At 40.7% G+C, this 22,510-nt stretch overlaps 1 protein-coding gene across 3 annotated transcripts in view; it reads left to right on the forward strand.

Annotated features, from left to right (window-relative positions):
- The window catches only part of CDK17 (cyclin dependent kinase 17), a 131,950-nt gene extending 121,500 nt beyond the window's left edge, over positions 1 to 10,450 (forward strand). For all 3 annotated transcript variants that reach the window (XM_073620269.1, XM_073620270.1, XM_073620271.1), the window contains 3 exons: positions 1,640 to 1,730; positions 3,223 to 3,300; positions 5,354 to 10,450. In XM_073620269.1, the coding sequence (XP_073476370.1) occupies positions 1,640 to 1,730; positions 3,223 to 3,300; positions 5,354 to 5,391 (207 nt within the window). In that variant the 3' untranslated portion in view covers positions 5,392 to 10,450. The remainder of the gene's footprint in view (positions 1 to 1,639; positions 1,731 to 3,222; positions 3,301 to 5,353) is intronic.
- The last annotated feature ends 12,060 nt before the right edge of the window (positions 10,451 to 22,510 follow it).

Genomic DNA, 22,510 nt, shown 5'->3' on the forward strand with positions numbered 1-22,510 from the left:
TATTTCTTCGCCATGTGACGGGGACATTACCACTGGAAACACTCAGAGCCTCCTCTGAGATCACATTCATGGATATCTGGAGTCATACACAACTGTCCCAAATTATAAAATCTCTGTTAAAACCTATGTCGAAACTAAACCCAATTGAACATGTCTTTTCATTTGCTGCTTCATTGACCAAAGATATTTCCCAATTCTATCAAGCCCTTTTACACCTGGCTCTCCTACATACCCTGCTTATCTATTTGGGAAATAGAATTGAAACTCCAGTTAGCAGAAGACCAGAAATCTACAATACCTGCATCTCTCACAGGGGTCATCCATTTCCTCAAAGATAGCTGATGTAAACTTTAAATTGCTTTCACATTGGCACTATACCCCTTGCCAATCGTTCTATCACTCCACATCTGCTAAACGTGGGCAAATCACTTATCCAAGCGTGTCAGAAACAGAAGACTATTCCATCCATAAAATGGTTCCAAGCTGTAGACCAGATTTGTCTCATGGAGGAACTTACACATAATACACCAAACTCGCTCATCCATGAACTTTGTGCACTGGTGTGCAGTCATGTTAGAACAGGAAGGGGCCATCCCCAAACTGTTCCCACAAAGTTGGGAGCATGAAATTGTCCAAAATGTCTTGGTATGCTGACGCCTTAAGAGTTCTCTTCACTGGTACTAAGGGGCCAAGCCCCACCCCTGAAAAACAACCCCACACCATAACCCCCCCCTCCACCAATTGATTTGACCAGTGCACAAAGCAAGGTCCATAAAGACATGGATGAGCGAATTTGGGGTGAAGGAACTTGACGCCTGCAGAGAGTCCTGACCTCAACCCGATAGAACACCTTGAATGAATTGGAGCAGAGACTGCAAGCCAGGCCTTCTCGTCCACATCAGTGCCTGCCTCACTTGCACTTCTGGAAGAATGGTCAAACATTCCCATAGACACACTCCTAAACCTTGTGGACATCCTTACCAGAAGAGTTGAAGCTGTTATAGTTGCAAAGGGTGAGCCAATGCAATATTGAACCCTACAGATTAAGACTGGGATGCCATTAAAGTTCATGTGCGTGTAAAGGCAGGTGTCCCAATACTTTAGGCATAATAGTGTATATAGTCACGATTATCTCATCCTTCCTGTGTAACCTCTCTCATTATGCTCTGAAGAGTATTAGCAATAAATAACAAAAGGTTGTTTGTAGATTTTCTATGTACATAGCAGCTAGAAATCCACATTAAAGCCCGCTGATAAGCGGTGCAGCATATGGGCTATGACAAAAAGTTTATTGCTGGAATTACTAATTCTTATCTGATTTTACCACTGCTTTGCATTGTAGTTTATAGCTTGCTTTACAGCAGTGACCAGTTTTGTCTTATAGTGTATATCTTTTGATGGTAGTTTTTGTTTTGTTTTTTTGCAGTCCCACAGTCTTCTAATGTGTCTTGGCATCTTTAGCAAACTGCTTGCCCAAGATTATTTGTGTACAGTAAACGCAGTGCTTTTTTGTCACCACAAAAATGGAGGGGTCTGGGTCTATACAGTACAGAATAAGATGCTTTGATTTTATGCTTATAGTACCAGCTTTGACCTTCAGATTGTACAGTGTTTTATAACGCCATTTCATGTTTTACAGTATGAATCTAAGAAGCGGATTTCAGCAGAAGATGCTATGAAGCATGCTTACTTCAGAAGTCTTGGAACAAAAATGCATAGCTTGCCAGAAAGTAAGATCAATATATGAATTCATAACAGCTTCTCACATTAGAATTGCCGAAAAATTAAAAAAAATAAAACTTTAATATTTGCTGGGAAAAATGTTTTAAACTTTTTTCCCGAAGTGGGTGTTTGGATATAAAAGTGTTAATTCATTGTATCAAAGGACTTATGGTGGACCTATACTAAAAAAAAAAAAAAAAAAAAAACAGTCTTGGATGATCGTCCTAATTTCTTAATGTCATAAATGGTTAAAAAGTACTGAATTGCCTTCGTTTTCCAAAACCCGTGCTCTGGAAAAGCTAGCATTCAGCCATAACCATTTGTTTTACTGCTTATAACAAACATCTATGCAGTATGGTGTAAGTAGTTTGAAGTGTAGAGGTCGTCTTTATAAAAGAAGAATTTACTATACCTTGTGGTGAATTTTTCCTGGTCACACATCTGAGGTTTTTGTGAAAATAGAATATTTAATATATTAAATATATTAATATATATATTAATTTATATAATAAATAAATATATTTATATATGAAGTAGGCTTTTAGGTCTCTGACCTTATTTTTAACAACTTTTTTTTTCCAAAAAAATAATTATCCATCCAAAGAATAATCAAAATGGGACACCAAATCAAAGTAGTATTTAAGGGGTTAAGATTACATATTGGGTTTGAATTTAGGGTTTGGACTTTGAGAGCACTTGAAGCACAAGTTCTAGTTGACACTTTTCCAATTTGTAGCAAATTTGTATGGCAAGTCTCTAGCAAGAGCAGAGTTGCAGTGGTGAGTCTACAGCAAGAGCTCTGCAAGTCTACAGCATGAAAATTCAGCCACAGTGACCCCTGTGGTGGGATGACTATTGCACAACATAACTGATCCAGAACTTGCAGCAGATTTGCAGAATGTTTGCAAAGAAAGTTGATCTGGAGTCATGCAATGCGGACTTGCTGCAATTGTGCAACAAACTTGTGAAGCCTGGCGGGTCTAGCATTAGCTTAGAAAGTCATTTCCAAACTTGCAGCACAATTGGTTGCTATCTGGGAGGGAACAATTCTGTTAAACTGATACCAGACATAGAGCTCTAGTTATGTTTTCTCCCACCTTCTGCTTCTTCAATTTAACCTAAGTTGTAGTTTTTCATCACAAATACTCTGGCCTCTGTTTCCTTACATGCTGAGCACATTTCTCATATAGGAGAGATGGTTACAGACCTGATCATTGTTTTTCCAGTGAAGTGGATTGTCACAATTGAAAACAAGTCACAACATACTCCACAAAAATAACTTCTTGCTTTGGTGATTTCCCCTTGGTTTGGATAGAGGGGGGCCAGGGTAGCAGACGGTTTTTGTTGCTGTCTTTGATCCTATTAGTATGATTTCCCCTCAACTATTTGTCAGGGCAGGAAGTTATTGGAAATTTCTCTAACAGGGACACAGACAATAATTTTGTTTTTCATTTTGTGTAGAGTGTTTATAATAAACTGATCTCATGTTTCACATTTTAGATATATCAATATTCAGTCTTAAGGATATCCAGCTGCAGAAAGATCCCGGCTTCCGAAATTCTTCCTATCCAGAGACAGGTACATTGTTGGATTAGGGTATGGGTGCTCAACCTGTGGCCCTCCAGCTGTTGCAGAACTGCAAGTCCCATAATGCATCTGTCTTTAGGAGTCATGCTTCTTGAATTGCAATGCCTCATGGGACTAGTAGTTCCATAACAGCTGGAGGGCCACACATTGAGCACCCATAGATTAGGGAAATGCAGGGAATTTTGTTTTGTTTTTGAGGATATTTGATTTGTAGTGTGATTTTCACTATATAATTCTCTAATATCTGTATAATATACTGCATTTTTACTATCATTTGTACAATAACAGTAGCAGGTATCTATGGACATGAAATTGCCGTGTGTTCAAAATGATTTTACTGATAACATTTCTGGAAAGGGCAATCTGCAGAGGATGTTTTTTCAACAATTTGTAAAATCATTTAATGGGGGTGTTCACACTCTACTAACAGCTCTGGTGCTGCTTGTAGCATGCCTACCAATACAGCTGATGTATGCATCCAGGATACATGTCACTCTTTGTGACCAGAGTCTTTTCTGTCCTTGAAATCTTCCTTAGCTCCATCACACATTGCTGGTTCCTCTGCCCTACTACATTAATGCAAGACTTCTTGGCCTAAATCACTCCAATTATAACAAAGGTCATGAGTGTGTCCGGTGCCTTCCTCTACTGATTATGTATCTGAATTGCCCATGACCTCTGAGCCCTCAACTGCTGAGACTTGGTCTTAGAGAGACTGTTTCAGTTCCTAATAATGCAGTTTTCCCCACTCTGAAACTAGGGATTAACTTGTTGCCTCTACTCCTTGCTATCTCTAGTCTTGGGACCTTTAGAGTCCCTAAGACTACAAAGACTTTCCCAGTGCACCCCCTGTTCCTTTTTTCAGAGATTGCAACACTCTGATAAAATGTTTGCTCCCCTGTCTGTTTCCTTTTTTCTGTTAAGGGAAGCCCCTTTCATTTCATTGTTTACTATGTTTTGTTGTGGAACCCCTGCGCTAACAGTTCATGGCCCTGATCTTGGACCTCTCAACTGCACCTCTAATGCTGTGCTCCCATGGCATACCCATTGTGGGATACTTGGACAACCGCCTGCTGAGGGAATAGTTGGTGCAGGCTCTGTTGGGAAATGTGGTCTTCACTTTCTAGATGCTGCAGGGGTTCAGATGGATCCTGAACCTTCAAAATCTGTCGCTGGAGCAGACTCCCTATTTTGAGTATCTGGATCATCCATTCCCATCGCTAAAGACTAAAACCGAGTTTGTTATTTAACATGTCACAATGATAATCAGTTATCCTGCTTGGACAGTTTCACAGTCTAGCGGTTCTGGTATCTGCTTGCCTCCTAAACTAGTGCAACTCCAGTACACACTTTTTTTTTCTTTTTTTTTAAGAGAGAGGGTGGTTAAAATCTCTCCTCCCCCTTTTTTTTTTTTAATTTTTTTTTTTTTTCCCCCCTAATCCGGGGATGGGGAGACACTTTCCCCATTATTTTCTGTGTAATCAATGGAACAAGAAATAAGGATAATTTCCTCACTGACAATACCCTGCCAGAAAAGCCTTTTTGTTGTTGGTCGAGATGGGAAGGATTACCTACCCAGTCAAAAAAATTTTGCGGGGGATTTTTGTGGTCTGTGTCCCCATTTGGAGAGGTTCTCTTGCCTTCTGTGGTCATAGGAAAAGGACAACCAGTGAAATTTCAACATGGACACCACAATAAAGGAGGAGGTACTAACACCTCCCAGTTGTGTTCGTTGTATATTCCTTTTCATATCAGTGGGACTCTAGTGTTAAATGGTAGGTGAATTTTTTTGGTCATTTCTGGAGTATGGCTCTTCTGTAAATAGAGCATGCTATAAAAAGCCATATAACTTAAAGTTGTTAATACTTTTTTTAAGGGTATATGTCTACTTGTACATTAGCAGTATTATAAAATATAAAAATTATAATTTATATTAATATTTAGTTATTCAGTAAGAACTAATTTACGACTTTGAATCGGGTAATACTTTTATTGTTTCTAACACTGTCCATCTTCTTTTCTATTTTTCCTTGTTCTCTTGTAGGACATGGCAAGAACAGACGACAGAGCATGCTCTTTTAAGATGTTTTTCCTATCACAGTTTCATATGTACATTGGAAGCTTCTATGGCAACTTTTACTTCTGGTGGACTAAGGACTATCTGTTTGTCGACATTGACCTGCCTACAGTGGGGTCGTTTTATTTCAGGCCTGCAGATTTCTATATATATATTTTTTTTCTTTTTAATATTTGTTGTCACAGTGTGACAAAGCTTGTACAGTCGGTTTTAAGGTCTCTTCTGCTGTTAGAGCCAGTAGGTTACAGCTGTCAGTGTGGCTGCAATTCTTGTGCAGGACTGAGACACAATGCGTTATTTATTGCCGAATCATTGCTGCTAAATGACTACTGTCGGAATATTTACCATAACAAACAGTTGAATGCCTAAAGAAGTTGCAGTGGCTTGATAATCTGTGAATGCATCATTTTTTTTTTTATTCCAAACACTTGTTTTGTTTTATGTTTTCCTTTTTAGTTTTATTTTATATTAAATTCTGTTGTTTTCATTCAAGTTATTTTTCTATTGCTCTGCTTTCAGTTGAATGGACCATGTTTGATACTTTCAGTTAGCATAAAAATTCCTGAAAGATTCAGTAAGCTTATTTGGTAACCACGTGACCAAGATCATGAAGACTTTTTTTTTTTTTTTTTTGTGGAAAGAGAATACTAGGGTGATCGAGAATGATGTTTAAAGTATGTAAATGTGTTCAGGACATGTCTGGCAAAGAAAACAAAACTTTATTCTTTTAAGACTTGATATTCTATTAGAAAATATGTATAATAGTGTGACTAAAAAAAAGCTTGAGTGTAATAGGCCACATATGCTCCATTAGCAATGTGCTCCATTCAAAAATGTGTTCTCTGAGTGGAGAAAGGCAAGGTTTGCTCCTTTACAAAGCTTTTTGTTTGTGACTTTGGTAGCAACATGTCCCCCATATTTTGTGCTATCCAGGCAAAGCTTGACTGTGAGCAGGGATTTTCACATCCCAGAGTCGATGCGTTGTGTGAAAATGTACTTTAAGGCCAGCTGAATCTGGTGATGAATGAAAATCTCCCCATACACAGTGGGTAAAACCCAGCACGTAGTAAATCCTTTACTCCCTCCATTAAAAGGCTAAGAAAAGTATAGGGTGGATCAAGCCCAGTGGTATACCTAAGCTGGCAGGTTAAGCAGACAATAGGCAAAAAAAAAAATAAAATGAACACAAAGTAATCTTTATCGATCACCCTCGGTAACTGAAGCTAACATTTGTCCTAGTTCATTAAAATACTGAATAATACATGGTACAAGAAGGGGGTACAAACTAGTTTTTAGGGTTTTTTTTTTTTGCTGCAAATATTTTGGTTAATATTGTGAACTTCTAACAAATGATATAATAGCTTTCATTTACATGTCTTTAGAAAAGATTCTTGTTGCCCATACCAATTGGTTTTTACTTTATAGAATTTTTTGCAGACTCCAAGTAAGAAAATGCCAAATGGTTGAAGGCCTAACAATCCCTGCTAATATGGCTACACACGTTACTGATTTATACAATTTCTTTTTGACTTCCTAACAAGTATGTAGTGCGAAAGCCTACCTGATTAAATATAATTTGAATGGATCATTTAGGTAGGCCTGTGTGCTACATAGTTATAAGTATAGAGACGATTGTACGATCAGATTATATGTGTTTAACTTTAGAATCACAAGCAACTATGTAATGTTTGGAGACAACGCATGGTTCAAAAAAAGCGGCCGACATTTGGCCCTTGTGTATGTCAGTCTGTCCGACAGAAGCCGGCCGTTTGGCCAGCTTGTGTTGGACAAGCATGCTGGAAAACCAGCAGCCGATTGGAGTGTTCTGGTGGGAGGGGCCGTCCCCCTGTCAGAACACAACAGCTCAGCGGGGGGACTTCGCTGTACTAACCTTGCATGGTTAGTACAGCGGCTCCAACCAGAGCTGACTGTTTTTTTTGTTGTTCAACCTGCAGGGTACACACAGATAGTGTGTACCCAGCTTAAGGGTCTAAACAATCTGATCAATGTATATTCAGTCTGGTAGTTGCTAGTAAGTCTGAACTATTAACAAATATAAAAAAATGGACTTTATAGGCATACTTTAAAAGGGTTAACAATTCTTATTACTGAAAAATATTGAAGACATAGATAATTATAAAAAAAAACATGTAAATCTGTGAAGATGACTAAGAAGTGTCTCAATGGCCAAACAGCGGCCCAGTAGTTGCTAGTAAATCTAAAGCTTGTCACTTACATTACAAACACATTAAGCAAAAATTTAGTCTCCTTTACATCTACGAAAGCTATGTAGTAGAAGCCCTGTCTAAACAATCGGTTTTGTTTTATTACAGTCAGGCAGGGTGTGATTGTTGTTAGATAAATTAGATTATGTATTCCATTGCAAGGTATGTGGACAGCTTTAAAGACTGTTGTATCAGATTGTAAATCCTACAAGAATGGTAAAAATATGGGCATCTGTGCAAGTATTGACACATTGCAAACAGAATTACAACTCTCAGTAACCAAATATCTTTATTAGGAGCAATATCTGATTGGATGAGATCAGTTACTACATTCCACTGTTTGCAAATTTTTTTATCAACCCAAGTGTTAGAATGGATTTTATCGGTAAATTCACAGCTGAAATAGAATGCTTTAGAACTGGCAGTATTCATATAGAAATCAATTTAATCCAAGTATGATCAGTATTGTAAAACTCTGTTTTCTGTACCAACTCAGTCATTTGATATTCATTATTCCAAATTTAGGGTATGCCTATTTCAACAACTTTAATGGTAAACAACACTCCTCTAATAATGAAAAACATCTTGTACAAATGTTTAAAAGAATGACCAAAATGAAGGTATGTGCACATAATCACTGTCTTCTGTCTGCAGCCTCTTTTTCTACATTATTGGGTAATAGTATTCGTTTTGTTCTTGCTGATAGAAATATTCATAGAAATTGTGCATTCCCTTTAAATCACTTATTCTGCCAGAGCTTCTGGGAACACAATTTGGGGAGTAGGCAGAAAATGAATGTGTGTACATACCTTGTAGAGTTTATTTCTCATATTTGTTTCTTATGTAATTACAAATGAAAATGAATTTGAACAAAATTTGAGTCTCTGATAAAGTGGTATCACTAAGGGGCAACAGTCACATATGTAAATGTAAAACCTATTTCAAAGCAAGTCCGTTAAAAACTGATATTTCCATTTTAGAGGGGGTGCGTTAAAAATTCTGCCGTGATTGTAAGTCACCCTTGTGATACCTACAGTGGGTAAGTCAAGCATAGAACATACTCATTTATGAACCTACAGGGTGAATTTCATCCAGTTCCTGATGGACCAGCCAATGTTCACTCCATGAGTGGCCCTGTCAGCATCCTCCTGCCTGACATCCTTCCATTGAAAAACCTGGGTGAACATTTTTTGTCCATACAGCGACTGCATCCAAATATGCTGGCATAGTTTAGGTATTTTGACAGCCTGCAGTGTTTAGGGTGAAAAGAGGCATCGGTTTATTTTTTTTCATTCTGCCTGCAGGATGAAAGAAAAAAAATCTGTGTGTATGGCCAGTTTATCGTTGCTGGGGTTCCTATCATAAGAAGCTAGCGAGTGATCTGAACCCACCAGCATCCACTTACACATAAAAAAAAAAAAACAGTTTTTGGGAGGACTGCCCCTTTTATGAATGACGCATACATGATTTCAGAGTCCAGAAAAAAAATCCTGTTTTTCAAAGAAATCCGTTAGCTTTCTTCTATCGCTATGGTTATTGCTCATTGAAAATAAAAATAACTTTAAGCAATGTAGTTTACTATATATCCTGCTCTGTCAGAGCAGTGTAGCATTATGAGAATATTAAGAGAGCCAGCATGGGTACCAGAATACACTTGTGGCAGACGTAATTCAGGACAGGAATCGTGTCCCTTCTTCAACAATGCTGCATTTAATTTATTTTTATTATTTTTATTTTACAGCCAAAGCAGGTACAGCAGCCAGTCCAGCTATTCTAGTGCTGCATCTTTGCTCAGCTTGTAAATATTTGGTTTATTGCAAAGTAAAAAGGAAAAAATAGTTTGACCAAAAAATAGCTTCCAAGCTTCTGTTTTTCTTTATTTTTTTTTTTATTTTTTTTGTATCTACACAATTTTGCTAAATTGTATTGGAGCTGGTGTCGGTAATGAAAGGTATATTTTCTGCTGGCAGCTGTATTTCTGAAGGTTTGTACTTACCTGTGTAAGCCTTTAGTACGAAAAAAAAAAAAAAAAAACACTGTAATCACCCCACCCCAAAAAATGGTCCTGTTAATCTCCACCTGAATGAATTGTGATTTGTTTTTCTTTAATCCACCTGCATTCAGGGTCTTGCCACTTCTGTTCAGAAGAGAAACGTGTAGTTTATTTAACAGTATTACGTGGACTTTTTTTTTTTTCTACTTCATTTGTGAATAGTGGTTGTGGAACACGTGGTTTTGTTTCATTTATATAACCAGTATATAAAAAATGGTTTTCTTTACTTTGATTTTGTTAGGACACAAACAAAACTCATGTTAAAATAGCAGTGAATGTTGGACCACTACTACTTTTCATAAATTGTAAATCGTTTTAAATTAAGACAGAAAGAGAAATCTGTAGCGCTAACTGCTGTTTATTTGAAACTGACAAGCCTGTATTAATATTGTACTTTCTGAAGTATAAATATTCTGTGAAATACAATAGTCTTGTTTTGAATCTCATGGAGAAAATATTTCTTTGTTGTAAGGCACTTTCCATAAGAACTTCTTGTACAACAGAGGAACTTGTGAATTTTTTTTTTTTTTTTTGTTTTATGTTTTTTTTTTTTTTCCTTTTAATTTTTGTTTTTACCCTCCTCACCCCGTGGTGCTGATTTCTACGGTGTTTTATAAAATTGTCCAGGTTGAAATTAATAAACTGGTTCTTAAAAATATAAAAAGTAGTGTCCACAGTTTCAGATTTGAACTATGAATTCTGTGTGAAGTTAACGCTGAGTTACAAACACATGTTAAAGAGACCCTGTCACCAACTTAAAAAAAAAAAAAAAAAAAAAAGGTAAAAGCAGAGAAAAATCAAGCAGCATTTTTTATTTTTTCAGTGCTTTTTTCTTCCCATTAATATTTTATTTACTTGCAATGTGCCTTTGAAATTGCTAAAATATTGACAGATTTAGTTCCTTAGTACAGCCCCCTTCCTTACACGTCATAGCCCTCTCCTTCCTCTTCCCAGAGTATCTAATGTCTGTTCTGGCCCAAGTCCTCTGAACCTCCCTACATTACATTTTTATGTAGCTGCTGGGGGAGGAGCGTAGAGGAATATGCTAGAGTCACTTGAGTGACAGCTCTGTCAGCTGAGGCCGCTGACACTAGGGCCAAGATGAGGGCACCCACCAGTGGCTTTTGGATGTCTACAAAAGGGAGGCATAAAGTATGTTTTATTTTGGGAAGATTTTTCTTGAAAGGAATAATCAGGTGACAAGGTCTCTTATCAAATGCATATTTTATTGTATTGTTACTTGCAACACACAATGTAATTCTGTTTAGGTATTCTTGTGGTCTCTGCACCCCTGCCAGACAGCACAGGTTCGTAACCTTCAGTTCATTTAGACAATATATATTTTTCAAGTATTCACCCCTGGCCTGCTAACTGGGCATTGAAGAAGAAGCAGCAGCACACTAAGGTCATCCCTCCGCTCCCTCCTTTAAGGCCTCTTTCACACTGTACTGATGTATGAGCATCAGACGTTCCTGGCAGAGAAAAAACATGAGGATGGGCTTTATATAACTAGTTGCGCATTTGCAAGTATGCACACACAAGCATAAAAATTCTTCTATCTTTATTTTAATGAAGGAAACATGACATATGCACATATTTGTGTGTATTAGCGTCTCTCAATCACCCACTCCCTGACCCATCATAGTTTACCCACCTAGTGGTCCCCAGACAATCTGTTCCTGTAATTTTCACACCCTCTCTAAGCTCCCAGTTGGATGGTGTAGGAGCTTACACAGGGTTAATGATGTCATTGTCTGATGACAATGTTTATGGCCAATGATTGATTGTTTAGGCCAGAACATTGTATCCTGGAAAGAGGTCACATTCTCCTGCTTACTAATAACATTGGGTGTTCACAATGGCTCCGATGGAGCAACCAAGTTTTGTTTAAGTAGATCTGGGGATGGGTCAGTAATAGACTGTCACTTTGCCCTGAATAGGCAAAATGAACCTTTTTTTTTTTAAATACGTTTATTATATTTTAATGAGTACTTTGAGACCATATGGTGTTTATATTTGCATTGAGTAAAAAGGCACATACAGTATCTCACAAAAGTGAGTACACCCCTCATATTTTTGTAAATATTTTATTATATCTTTTCATGTGACAACACTGAAAAAATTATATTTTGAAAAGAAAGCCCGCAAACAGTTTGCTGAAGACAACTAGACTAAGGACATGGATTACTGGAACCATGACCTGTGGTCTGATGAGACCAAGATAAACTTATTTGGTTCAGATTGTAGTCAAGCGTGTGTGGCGGGAACCAGGACCAGGTGGGGTGTACAAAGTGTGTCTTGCCTACAGTCAAGCATGGTGGTGGGAGTGTCATGGTCTGGGGCTGCACGAGTGCTGCCAGCACTGGGGAGCTACAGTTCATTGAGGGAACCATGAATGCCAACATGTACTGTGACATACTGAAGCAGAGCACGATCGCCTCCCTTCGGAGACTGGGCCGCAGGACAGTATTCCAACATGCATACCTCCGAGACAACCCCTGCCTTGCTAAAGAAGCTGAGGGTAAAGGTGATGAACTGACCAAGCATGTCTACAGACTTAAACCCTATTGAACATCTGTGGGGCATCCTCAAGTGGAAGTTGGAGGAGCGCAAGGTCTCTAACATCCACCAGCTCTGTGATGTCGTCATGAAGGAGTGGAAGAAGACTCCGGTGGCAACCTGGGAAGCTCTGGTGAACTCCATGCCCAAGAGGATTAAGGCAGTGCTGGAAAATAATGGTGGCCACACAAAATATTGACACTTTGGGCCCAATTTGGACATTTTCACTTAGGGGTGTACTCACTTGTGTGTTGAGTTATTTTGAGGGGACAGCAAATTTACACTTTTATACAAGCTGTACACTCACTACTTTACATTGTAGCAAAGTGTCATTTCTTCAGCGTTGTCACATGAAAAGATATAAAAAAAATTACAAAAAACGTGTGAGATACTGTACCTCTTACCATGCACCTTCCTTGTTCTCTTGATGCACATAAGCCGTTGCTATATACAGTTTACACAGTTCTCCCAGCAGGCACATGTATTACCAGCTTGGTCCCACCAAACTATTTAAATGTAAATCAAATCTGGAATTAGGCTTTAATTTAGTTACAAGGGTTGCCACAGAAAACAAATCTCTGTTGTGCCTGTCAACACACCACATCCTAACCACATCCACATTTCACATACAAATAAAGGCTAAAAGCAAGAGTATTGGGTCTTACAATTAACAATTTGCACAGTTTCCGTTTTCCTTCTCACTATCTCGTGTTTACAGATCTCAATAGCTCAAGCTGAAATGTGTACAAACACACAGACATTTTCCACATTGCCATGTTTTTTGTTTTATATAGAGAGCGCGTATCGACGCAACAAAAAACATGGCAATGTGGAAAATCTGTAACAAGGGTGATATGTTATATTTTCCATTACTAATATAAATTCTTTGAAAACTTAGACTTCACCCATCATCAAAATACAATGTGGGATACTCTGAGAGTGGCACAGAAATAACAATAAAATATGTTTTTTTTCTCATCTAAGCTTTCTATTAAAAAAAAAAAATGTAAAAGCCAATTTTCTGTGAACTTTTACACAGCCAAACAATTCGTACTGCAATTATGTGGTACAGTGGGTATAGAAAAGAATCAACCCCCCCCCCCCCCCTTCAAAATCACATTTTGTTGCTTTGCAGCTTGAAATGAAGACCAACACCATTTTTGTTTTTTTGCAGCTGTATTTACTCAGTGCAACTTATAACATCCAAGTGAATATAACACCAGATATAAACCGTGTCTTCATTTCAGGGGGCAAAGCAACAAAATGTCATTATTTTAAAGAAGAGTGATTATTTTCTATACGCACTGTACACACGTTCCATTTACCATACAAATTCTAGGGAGACAGCCTTATTTGATCAAGCAAAGACCAATGTGCAAAGTATGGTAATCCCCCAGCATCCATTCAGATCTACAGTGCATTCAGAAAGTATTCACAACGCTTCACTTTTTCCACATTTTATGTTACAGCCTTATTCCAAAATTGATTAAATTCATTAATTTCCTAAAAATTATACTAGTTTGTTTGAAGTCTTTGCAAATTTATTAAAAATAAAAACAAAAAGATCACATGTACGTGAGTATTCACATCCTTTACCATGACACTCAAAATTGAGCTCAGGTACATCCTGTTTCCACTGATCATCCTTGAGATGTTTCTACAACTTGATTCAAGTCCACCTGTGGTAAATTCAGTTGATTGGACACGATTTGTAAAGGCACACACCTGTCTATATAAGGTCCCACAGTTAACAGTGCATGTCAGAGTCAAACCAAGCTATGAAGGAATTGTCTATAGACCTCTGAGACAGGATTGTATTGAGGCACAGATCTGGGGAAGGGTACAGAAAACATTTCTCTGTGGAGAGAGGAGAACCTTCCAGAACAGACTTTCTCAACCTTTTCAAAATGGAGGAACCCTTGAAATAACCTTTCGGGGAACCCCTGTTAAAAATGTCTATATCTACAACTCATGATAAATTCGTGGGATGGTCAATGGAAGAGTGCTCCTTACATCTGTGGTCTTGGGGAAAAATTTCCCCCTACAGATAGCTAAAAAGATCATTGGTGTCACTGGGAACTTATCTGTGAGGCAAAATCGGTCATTGCTAAAGGATCCCCTAGCAACCATTGGAGGAACCCTGGTTGAGAAACCCTGTTCCAGCAGAACAACCATCTCTGCAGCACTCCACCAATCAGGCCCATATGGTACAGTGGCCAGACAGAAGCCACTCCTCAGTAAAAGGCACATGACAACCCGCCTGGTGTTTGCCAGAAGGCCTGAAGGACTCTCAGACCATGAGAAACAAAATTCTCTGGTCTGAAACAAAGATTGAACTCTTTGGCCTGAATGGCAAGCATCATGTCTGGAGGAAACCAGGCACCGCTCATCACCTGGCCAATACCATCCCTACAATGAAGCATTGTGGTGGCAGAATCGTGCTGTGGGGATGTTTTCAGCAGGAGGAACTGGAAGACTAGTCAGGATCAAGGAAAAGATGAATGCAGCAGTGTATAGACACATCCTTAATGAAAACTTGCTCCAGAGTGCTCTGGACTTCAGACTGAGTTTGAAGGTTCATCTTCCAACAGGACAACAACCCTAAGACAACCAAGATAACAAAGGAGTGGCTAGGGGACAACTCTGTGAATGTCCTTGAGTGGCCCAGACTTGAACCCGATTGAACATCTCTGAAGAGATCTGAACATGGCTGTGCAACGACTCTCCCCATCCAACCTGATGAAGCTTGAGAGGTCCTGCAAAGAAGAATGGGAGAAGCCGGGCAAAAAAATAGGTGTGCCAGGCTCGTAGCATCATACTCAAAAAGGCTTGAAGCTGTAATTGGTGCCAAAGGTGCTTCAGCAAAGTTTTGAGCAAAGGCATGTGAGATATATATATATATATATATATATATATATATATATATATATATATATATATATATATATATATATATATATATATATATAAACTTCTTTATGTTGTCATTATGGGGTATTGTTTGTAGAATTTTGAGGAAAATACTGCATTTAAGCTTTTTGGAATAAGGCTGTAACATATCATGTGGAAAAAGTGAAGCGCTGTGAATACTTTCCAGATGTACTGTATTTGTGTTACTGCATTACTGTTGGATCTGGCCTGATTGTTCTCTAGGAAAGCCTAAACACTCAGGTGTGTTGGATAACAGATCCCATACCTGATCATTACAGAAATGCTCTGACAGATTGGCAGTAAATGATAAATGTTTTTATCACCCAAGATTCATTAACAGTACAAAGTTTAGAGCCCTTTCACACTGCCAGCGCCCGGGCGTCGGCGGTAAAGCGCCGTAGTTTTAGAGGAGCTTTACCGTCGGTTTTGGGGCGCTTTTAACCCTCCATAACGGCCGAATAAGGGGTTAAAAGCGACACTGCCGAGGTGCTTTTCAGGCGCTTCGGCGAAGCTGCCTAATGATTTCAATGGGCAGGGGCGCTTTAGGAGCGGTGTATTCACCGCTCCTACAGTGCTGAAAAGAAGCTGCTTGCAGGACTTTTACGTCCTGCCAGTGCAGCGCCCCAGTGTGAAAGCACTCAGGCTTTTTACAATGGGATTACAGATGAGGCTTTTTTCAGGCGCTATTTTTAGCGCTAAAGCGCCTGAAAAACACATCCAGTGTGAAAGGGGTCTTAGTAATCAACCAAAATTTACTCTACTTGAATCACTCTAGTACAGAATGGATCTGATTGGTTACTATGGGTACTGCACATTACCGTATACTTGCATCCCTTGAAATGCCATGTTTGGATGGACATGTTAGGGGCTATCTGGGTAATCTAAAGGTGCAAATATGGCCCAGCACATGACTTTCTTTTTCCACAGAAGTCTGCAAAAGAAACAGCACTGACTCTCAAGACCCTCTAGTGCAGGGATATGCAATTAGCGGACCTCTGCCTCTGGGTTTCATGCTTGTTTTACCAGAGGAGACTATTACCCTATGGAAGAGGTCGAGGTAAGTGTATGTATTTTTGACGTACGGCTTGTGAAATTGGCATGAGGAGAAAGTGACCAGTGTACAAAGTATGGTGTATCGGGGACCATAGCTGCACGTGTGCATAATTCTGTTTTAGCAATACATACATTGGGGCATGTTTTCCAACAAAATAAATATTTGACATTAATTTCAAATGAAAATAAATATATTGCCATTATAATTAGTAATATTGTATTCTTAAGGCACAAGTACAGTTTAAGGGATCTTTTGGGTGCTTGTGTATGTGTGTATATATGCTCTGTGTGTGTGTGTATATATATATATATATATATATATATACACACACACACTATGTGTGTATACAGTGAGGGAAAAAAGTATTTGATCCCCTGCTGATTTTGTACATTTGCCCACTGACAAAGAAATGATCATTCTATAATTTTAATGGTAGGTTTATTTTAACAGTGAGAGAACAAAAAACAAAAAAATCCAGAAAAACACATTTCAAAAAAGTTATAAATTGATTAGCATTTTAGTGAGTGAAATAAGTATTTGCCCCTTCCCAAAACATGGCTTAGTACTTGGTGGCAAAACCCTTGTTAACAATCAGAGAGGTCAGATATTTCTTGTAGTTGTCTACCAGGTTTGCACACATCTCAGGAGGGATTTTGTCCCTCTCCTCTTTGTAGATCCTCTCCGAGTCATTCAAGTTTCGAGGCTGAGGTTTGGTAACTCGAACCTTCAACTCCCTCCACATATTTTCCATGGAATTGAGGTCTGAAGACTGGCTAGGCCACTCCAGGACATTCCTTTGTTGCCTTGGCTGTGCAATTTGGGTCATTGTCATGCTGGAATACTCATCCACGACCTATTTTCAATGCCCTTGCTGAGGGAAGTAGGTTCTCACCCAAGATTTGACAGTACATGGCCCTGTCCATCGTCCCTTTAATGTGGTGCAGTTGTCCTGTCCCCTTAGCAGAAAAACACCTCCAAAGCATAATGTTTCCACCTCCATGTTTGACAGTGGGTATGGTGTTCTTGGGGTCATATGCAGTATTCCTCCTCCAAACATGGTGAGTTGAGTTGATGACAACGAGCTGTATTTTGGCCTCCTCTAACCACAACACTTTCACCCAGTTCTTCTCTGAATCATTCAGATGTTCATTACCAAAATTCAAACGGGCCTGTACATGTGCTCAAGAGCAGGGGGATCTTGCGGGCACTGCAGGATTTCAGTCCTTCACATCGTAGTGTGTTACCAATTGTTTTCTTGGTGACTATGGTCCCAGCTGTCTTGAGATCATTGACAAGATTCTCCCGTGTAGTTCTGGACTGGTTCCTCACCGTTCGCATGTTCATTGAAACTCCATGAGATGAGATCAGTTTTTTTGTGTTACTTCCATTTGCAAATAATCGCACCAGCTGTTGTCACCATCTCACCAAGCTGCTTGGCTTTGGTCTTGTAACCCATTACAGCCTTGATTAGGTCTACAATCTTGTCCTTGACATCCTTGGACAGCTCTTTGGTCTTGGCCATGGTGGAGAGATTGGAATCTGATGGCTTCTGTGAACATGTGTCTTTTATACAGGTAACAAGCTGAGATTAGGAGCACTCCGTTTGAGAGTGCTCCTAATCTCAGCTCGTTACCTGTATAGAAGACACTTGGGAGCCAGAAATCTTGCTGATTGATAGGGGATCAAATACTTATTTCACTCATTAACCACTTGCCGACCGCCTAACGCAGATATACTGCGGCAGAATGGCACGGGCAGGCAAAATCACGTACCTGGTACGTGATTGCCTTCCCGCGGGTGGGGGGTCCAATCAGACCCCCCCCCCGGTGCCAGAGGCGGTCAGCTCTAGTTCGTGGGCGATGAGAGGTGAGGGGGAGGCCATCCATTGTTGGCCACCCCCTCCCGATCGCCCCCGGCGAATGAAAATGCTTCCTTTCCCTCTGTAATGTAAACAGAGGGAGAGGAAGTGATGTCATCCCTCCTCGAGCCGGTCTTTTCGATCCAGCGCCGAGGAGAGAAGACATCAAGTAAGTCTGCACAACACTACACTTTCAGTAGGACATGCCAGGCACACTTTTCACCCCCCTGTAACCCCTGTCACACTGACACCAATAGCAGTTTTTTTTTTTTTTTGCGTTGGTGTCAGTTTGTGACAGTTATAAGTGTTAGGGCAGTTAGGTTAGCCCCCTTTAGGTCTGGGGTACCCCCCTAACCCCCCCTAATAAAGGTTAACCCCGTGATCACCCCCCGTCGCCAGTGTCGCTAAGCGATCGTTTTTATTAGTGACACAGGTGACGCTAGTTAGGGAGGTAAGTATATAGGTTCGCTGTCAGTGTTTTATAGCGACAGGGACCCCCATATACTAACTACTAAAGGTTTTAACCCCTTGATTGCCCCCTAGTTAACCCTTTCACCAGCGATCACCGTATAAGTGTTACGGGTGACGCTGGTTAGTTGGTTTGTTTTTTTATAGTTTATTATAGTTTTAGGGCACCCGCCGTTTATTACCTTATAAAGGTTTAACCCCCTAATTGCCCGGCGGTGATATAAGTTACGTTTTTAGGATCAGATAAGGTCTGCGTCGCCCCAGGCAGCGTCAGGTTAGCGCCAGTACCGCTAACACCCACGCACGCAGCATACACCTCCCTTAGTGCTATAGTATCTGAACGGATCGATATCTGATCAGATCTATACTCCCCAGCAGTTTAGGGTTCCCAAAAACGCAGTGTTAGCGGGATCAGCCCAGATACCTGCTAGCACCTGCGTTTTGCTCCTCGGCCCAGCCCAGCCCACCCAAGTGCAGTATCGATCGATAACTGTCACTTACAAAACACTAAGCACACATAACTGCAGCGTTCGCAGAGTCAGGCCTGATCCCTGCGATCGCTAACAGTTTTTTGGTAGCATTTTGAATCAGTCGCTAACAGTCAGGAGCTTTTTTGCCTGCGAGTCTCACTAGTGTACCCCTAAATTTAGAGCCCAAAATGGCAAATCGAAGGTACACTAGTGAAGAGGCCTACACGTTTCTGAGCATGACAGATAGTGAAGAGGAAGTCACTCATCTGTCAGATTCAGGCTCAGAATACGATCCTGTAGAGGACAGCGGCTCCATGACAGATAGCTCTGACGACGGAGTTGTGGTCCCTGCTAAGGTCAGGCGTACCAGACCCCAAACTTCTTCTGTCCTTGAAGTGCAAGAACCGCAGGGCTCTCATATGCAGCAGAGAAGTACTAGTGCCGCTATTCCTTCTGGTGAACTGGCAAGCACCAGCGGCCTAGTACACCCTGGTCGTACATCCAGCACTGCAGTAACACTTGGTGACGTGGCGAGTCCCATAAGTGCAGTCCAAGCTGGCGAGGTGGCAAGCACAAGTAGTGTCCCGCTGCCACCAAGAAGACGAACACAGGCCCGTCGTGCCGATAGTGCCCTTCCTGCTGCATTCGCCAATCCGAATTGGGTACCCACCACTTCTGTAGCACCCGTACTTCCCCCATTCACTGGCCAACCCGGAATTCAGGTGGAAACAGTTGATTTTACGCCACTGGATTTTTATTCGCTGTTTTTCACTGAAGATCTCTTTAGATCTATTGTGGACCAAAGCAATTTGTACGCTGGTCAACACATTGACACTATTCCCCAGTCCTCCCTTGCCAGAGATTGGAAACCAATTACGGTTTCCGAATTTAAGATCTTTCTGGGCCTTTCCCTCAACATGGGCATAAATAAAAAGAGTGAGTTGCGGTCATATTGGTCCACTGACCCAGTTTACCATATGCCCGTGTTCTCTGCCTCCATGGCCAGGGCACGATACGAGCAGATTTTGCGGTTCATGCACTTCAACGACAATGAACTCTGTCGTCCTCGTGGAGACCCTGGATACGATCGGCTCTACAAAATTCGGCCCCTCATAAACCACTTCAACCAACGTTTTGCAGACTTGTTTACCCCCCATCAAGTTGTCTGCGTTGATGAGTCCCTGATTAAATTTTCTGTCCGCTTGTCATTCAAACAGTACCTTCCCAGCAAGCGTGCCAGATACGGGGTCAATATGTATAAGCTCTGTGACAGGGCCACAGGCTATACATGTAGTTTTATGGTTTGCGAGGGCAAAGATAGTCACGTAGAGCCGACAAACTGCCCTGACTACATAGGAAGCGCTGGCAAGATAGTGTGGGACTTGGTGTCACCCTTATTCGGAAAGGGGTAGCACTTGTACGTGGACAATTATTACACGAGCGTGCCACTTTTTAGCCACCTTTTTGATCATCAGATTGGAGCATGTGGCACCGTGCGACTTAATCGCCGGGGCTTTCCCCAGCGGCTTGTAGATTCCCGTCTTAGGCTGGGGGAGAGAGTCTGCTTGAACTGGAATAACTTGCTCGCTATGAAGTGGAGGGACAATAAGAATGTTTTCATTCTTACCTCCCTTCATGCAGACACGACGGTTCAAATTCCTACGGCGACTGGTGTTGTGGAGAAACCCCTCTGTGTCCATGAATATAACCTTAATATGGGAGGGGTGGACCTCAACGGCCAGTTGTTGGCGCTGTAACTAATTGCCCGTAAGGCCAGACGCTGGTACAAAAAAGTGTCTGTTTATTTATTTCAATTAGCTTTGCTGAACGCTCATGTGCTATACAGAGCTTCAGGACGGACTGGATCCTTCCTTAAATTCCAGGAAGAGATCGTCAGAGCCCTTCTGTTTCCAGACGGTGCTCCACCTCACCTTCCCCAACCAAATGCAGTAAGCCGGCTGCATGAGAGGCATTTTCAATATGTCCTCCCGAGTACCCCTACCCAACGAGCCCCCCAAAAAGATGTTGTGTCTGCAGCAAGCACGGATTTAGGCGTGACACCCGATATTATTGTCTCTTCTGTCCTGACAATCCTGGTCTTTGCATGGGTGAATGTTTTGAACGCTACCATACACTAGTTGAGTATTAGCGTAGGGTACAGCACTGCACAGACTAGGACACACTTTCACAGGGTCTCCCAAGATGCCATCGCATTTTGAGAGACCCAAACCTGGTACCAGTTAAAAAAGTTAAAGTTACAAAAAAAAGTGTAAAAAGAAAAAAACAAAAAAATATATAAAATTAAAAAAACAAAAATAGTTGTAGTTTTATTGTTCTCTCTCTATTCTCTCTCTATTGTTCTACATTCTATACTGCAATGTTTTATTGTTATGTTTTTATCATGTTTGCTTTATAGGTATGCAATTTTTTTATACTTTGTTTTTTTTATTGTTAACCACTTTTTTGTTTTCAGGTACGCCATTCAGCTGCAGAGCGGATTTATTTATCTTGACAGCAACAGCGTTTGCTCCCACGATACATAAAGCCGTGACTCCAGTGCTGTCGGAGGTGATTTCACCACCACAGTTACATACTTCAGCATATATGCCGAAGCGCGGGGGCAGCAGTGGGTGGAGGAGCGATTTGCTCCTGCCTTTTGTGGGAGGATGCCCCCATGCTTCGGCATATATATATTTAAGGTAGGCACAGGTTGCGTTAAATGTTTTATTTTTTACTATGTTTTTCTTTTTATTTGCTTTGCAGGTATGGTAAGTATTACTGTTATACTGTAATGTTACTTTGTTTTTTTGTTAACCATCATTTGCTTAGCAGGTACGCCATTCAGTTGCAGAGCGGATTTATTTATCTTGACAGCAACAGTGTTTGCTCCCACGATACATAAAGCGGTGACTCCAGCGCTGTTGGAGGTGATTTCACCACCACAGTTACATACTTCAGCATATATGCCGAAGCGTGGGGGCAGCAGAGGGTGGAGGAGCAATTTGCTCCTAACTTTTGCGGGAGGATGCCCCCACGCTTCGGCATATATATACGGTGCATGTATGCCCATCATTAGAAGTGGGTGGATGAAGGGAGGTATTCTAATGGTGGGCATACCCACCGATCAATATCTTTTTTTCGTTCAGCCCACAGGCTGCATGAAAGAATAGTTTACAATATATGCCCAGCAAGGACCAGCAACGTACTGGTATGTTGCTGGACTTTGAGTGGTTATACCAGAATGATGCCTGCAGGTTTAGGTATCATCTTGGTATCATTCTTTTCAGCCAGCGGTCGGCTTTCATGTAAAAGCTAATTAGCCTCTAGACTGCTTTTACAAGCAGTGGGAGGGAATGCCCCCCCCCCCCCCCCCCCTCACCGTCTTCCATGTTTTTCTCTGGCTCTCCTGTCCCAACAGGGAACCTGAGAATGCAGTCGGTGATTCGGCCAGCTGACCATAGAGCTGATCAGAGACCAGAATGGCTCCAAACATCTCTATGGCCTAA

The sequence above is a fragment of the Aquarana catesbeiana genome, linkage group LG03 (genome assembly GCF_042186555.1).
Source record: "Aquarana catesbeiana isolate 2022-GZ linkage group LG03, ASM4218655v1, whole genome shotgun sequence".
Lineage (NCBI taxonomy): Eukaryota > Metazoa > Chordata > Amphibia > Anura > Ranidae > Aquarana > Aquarana catesbeiana.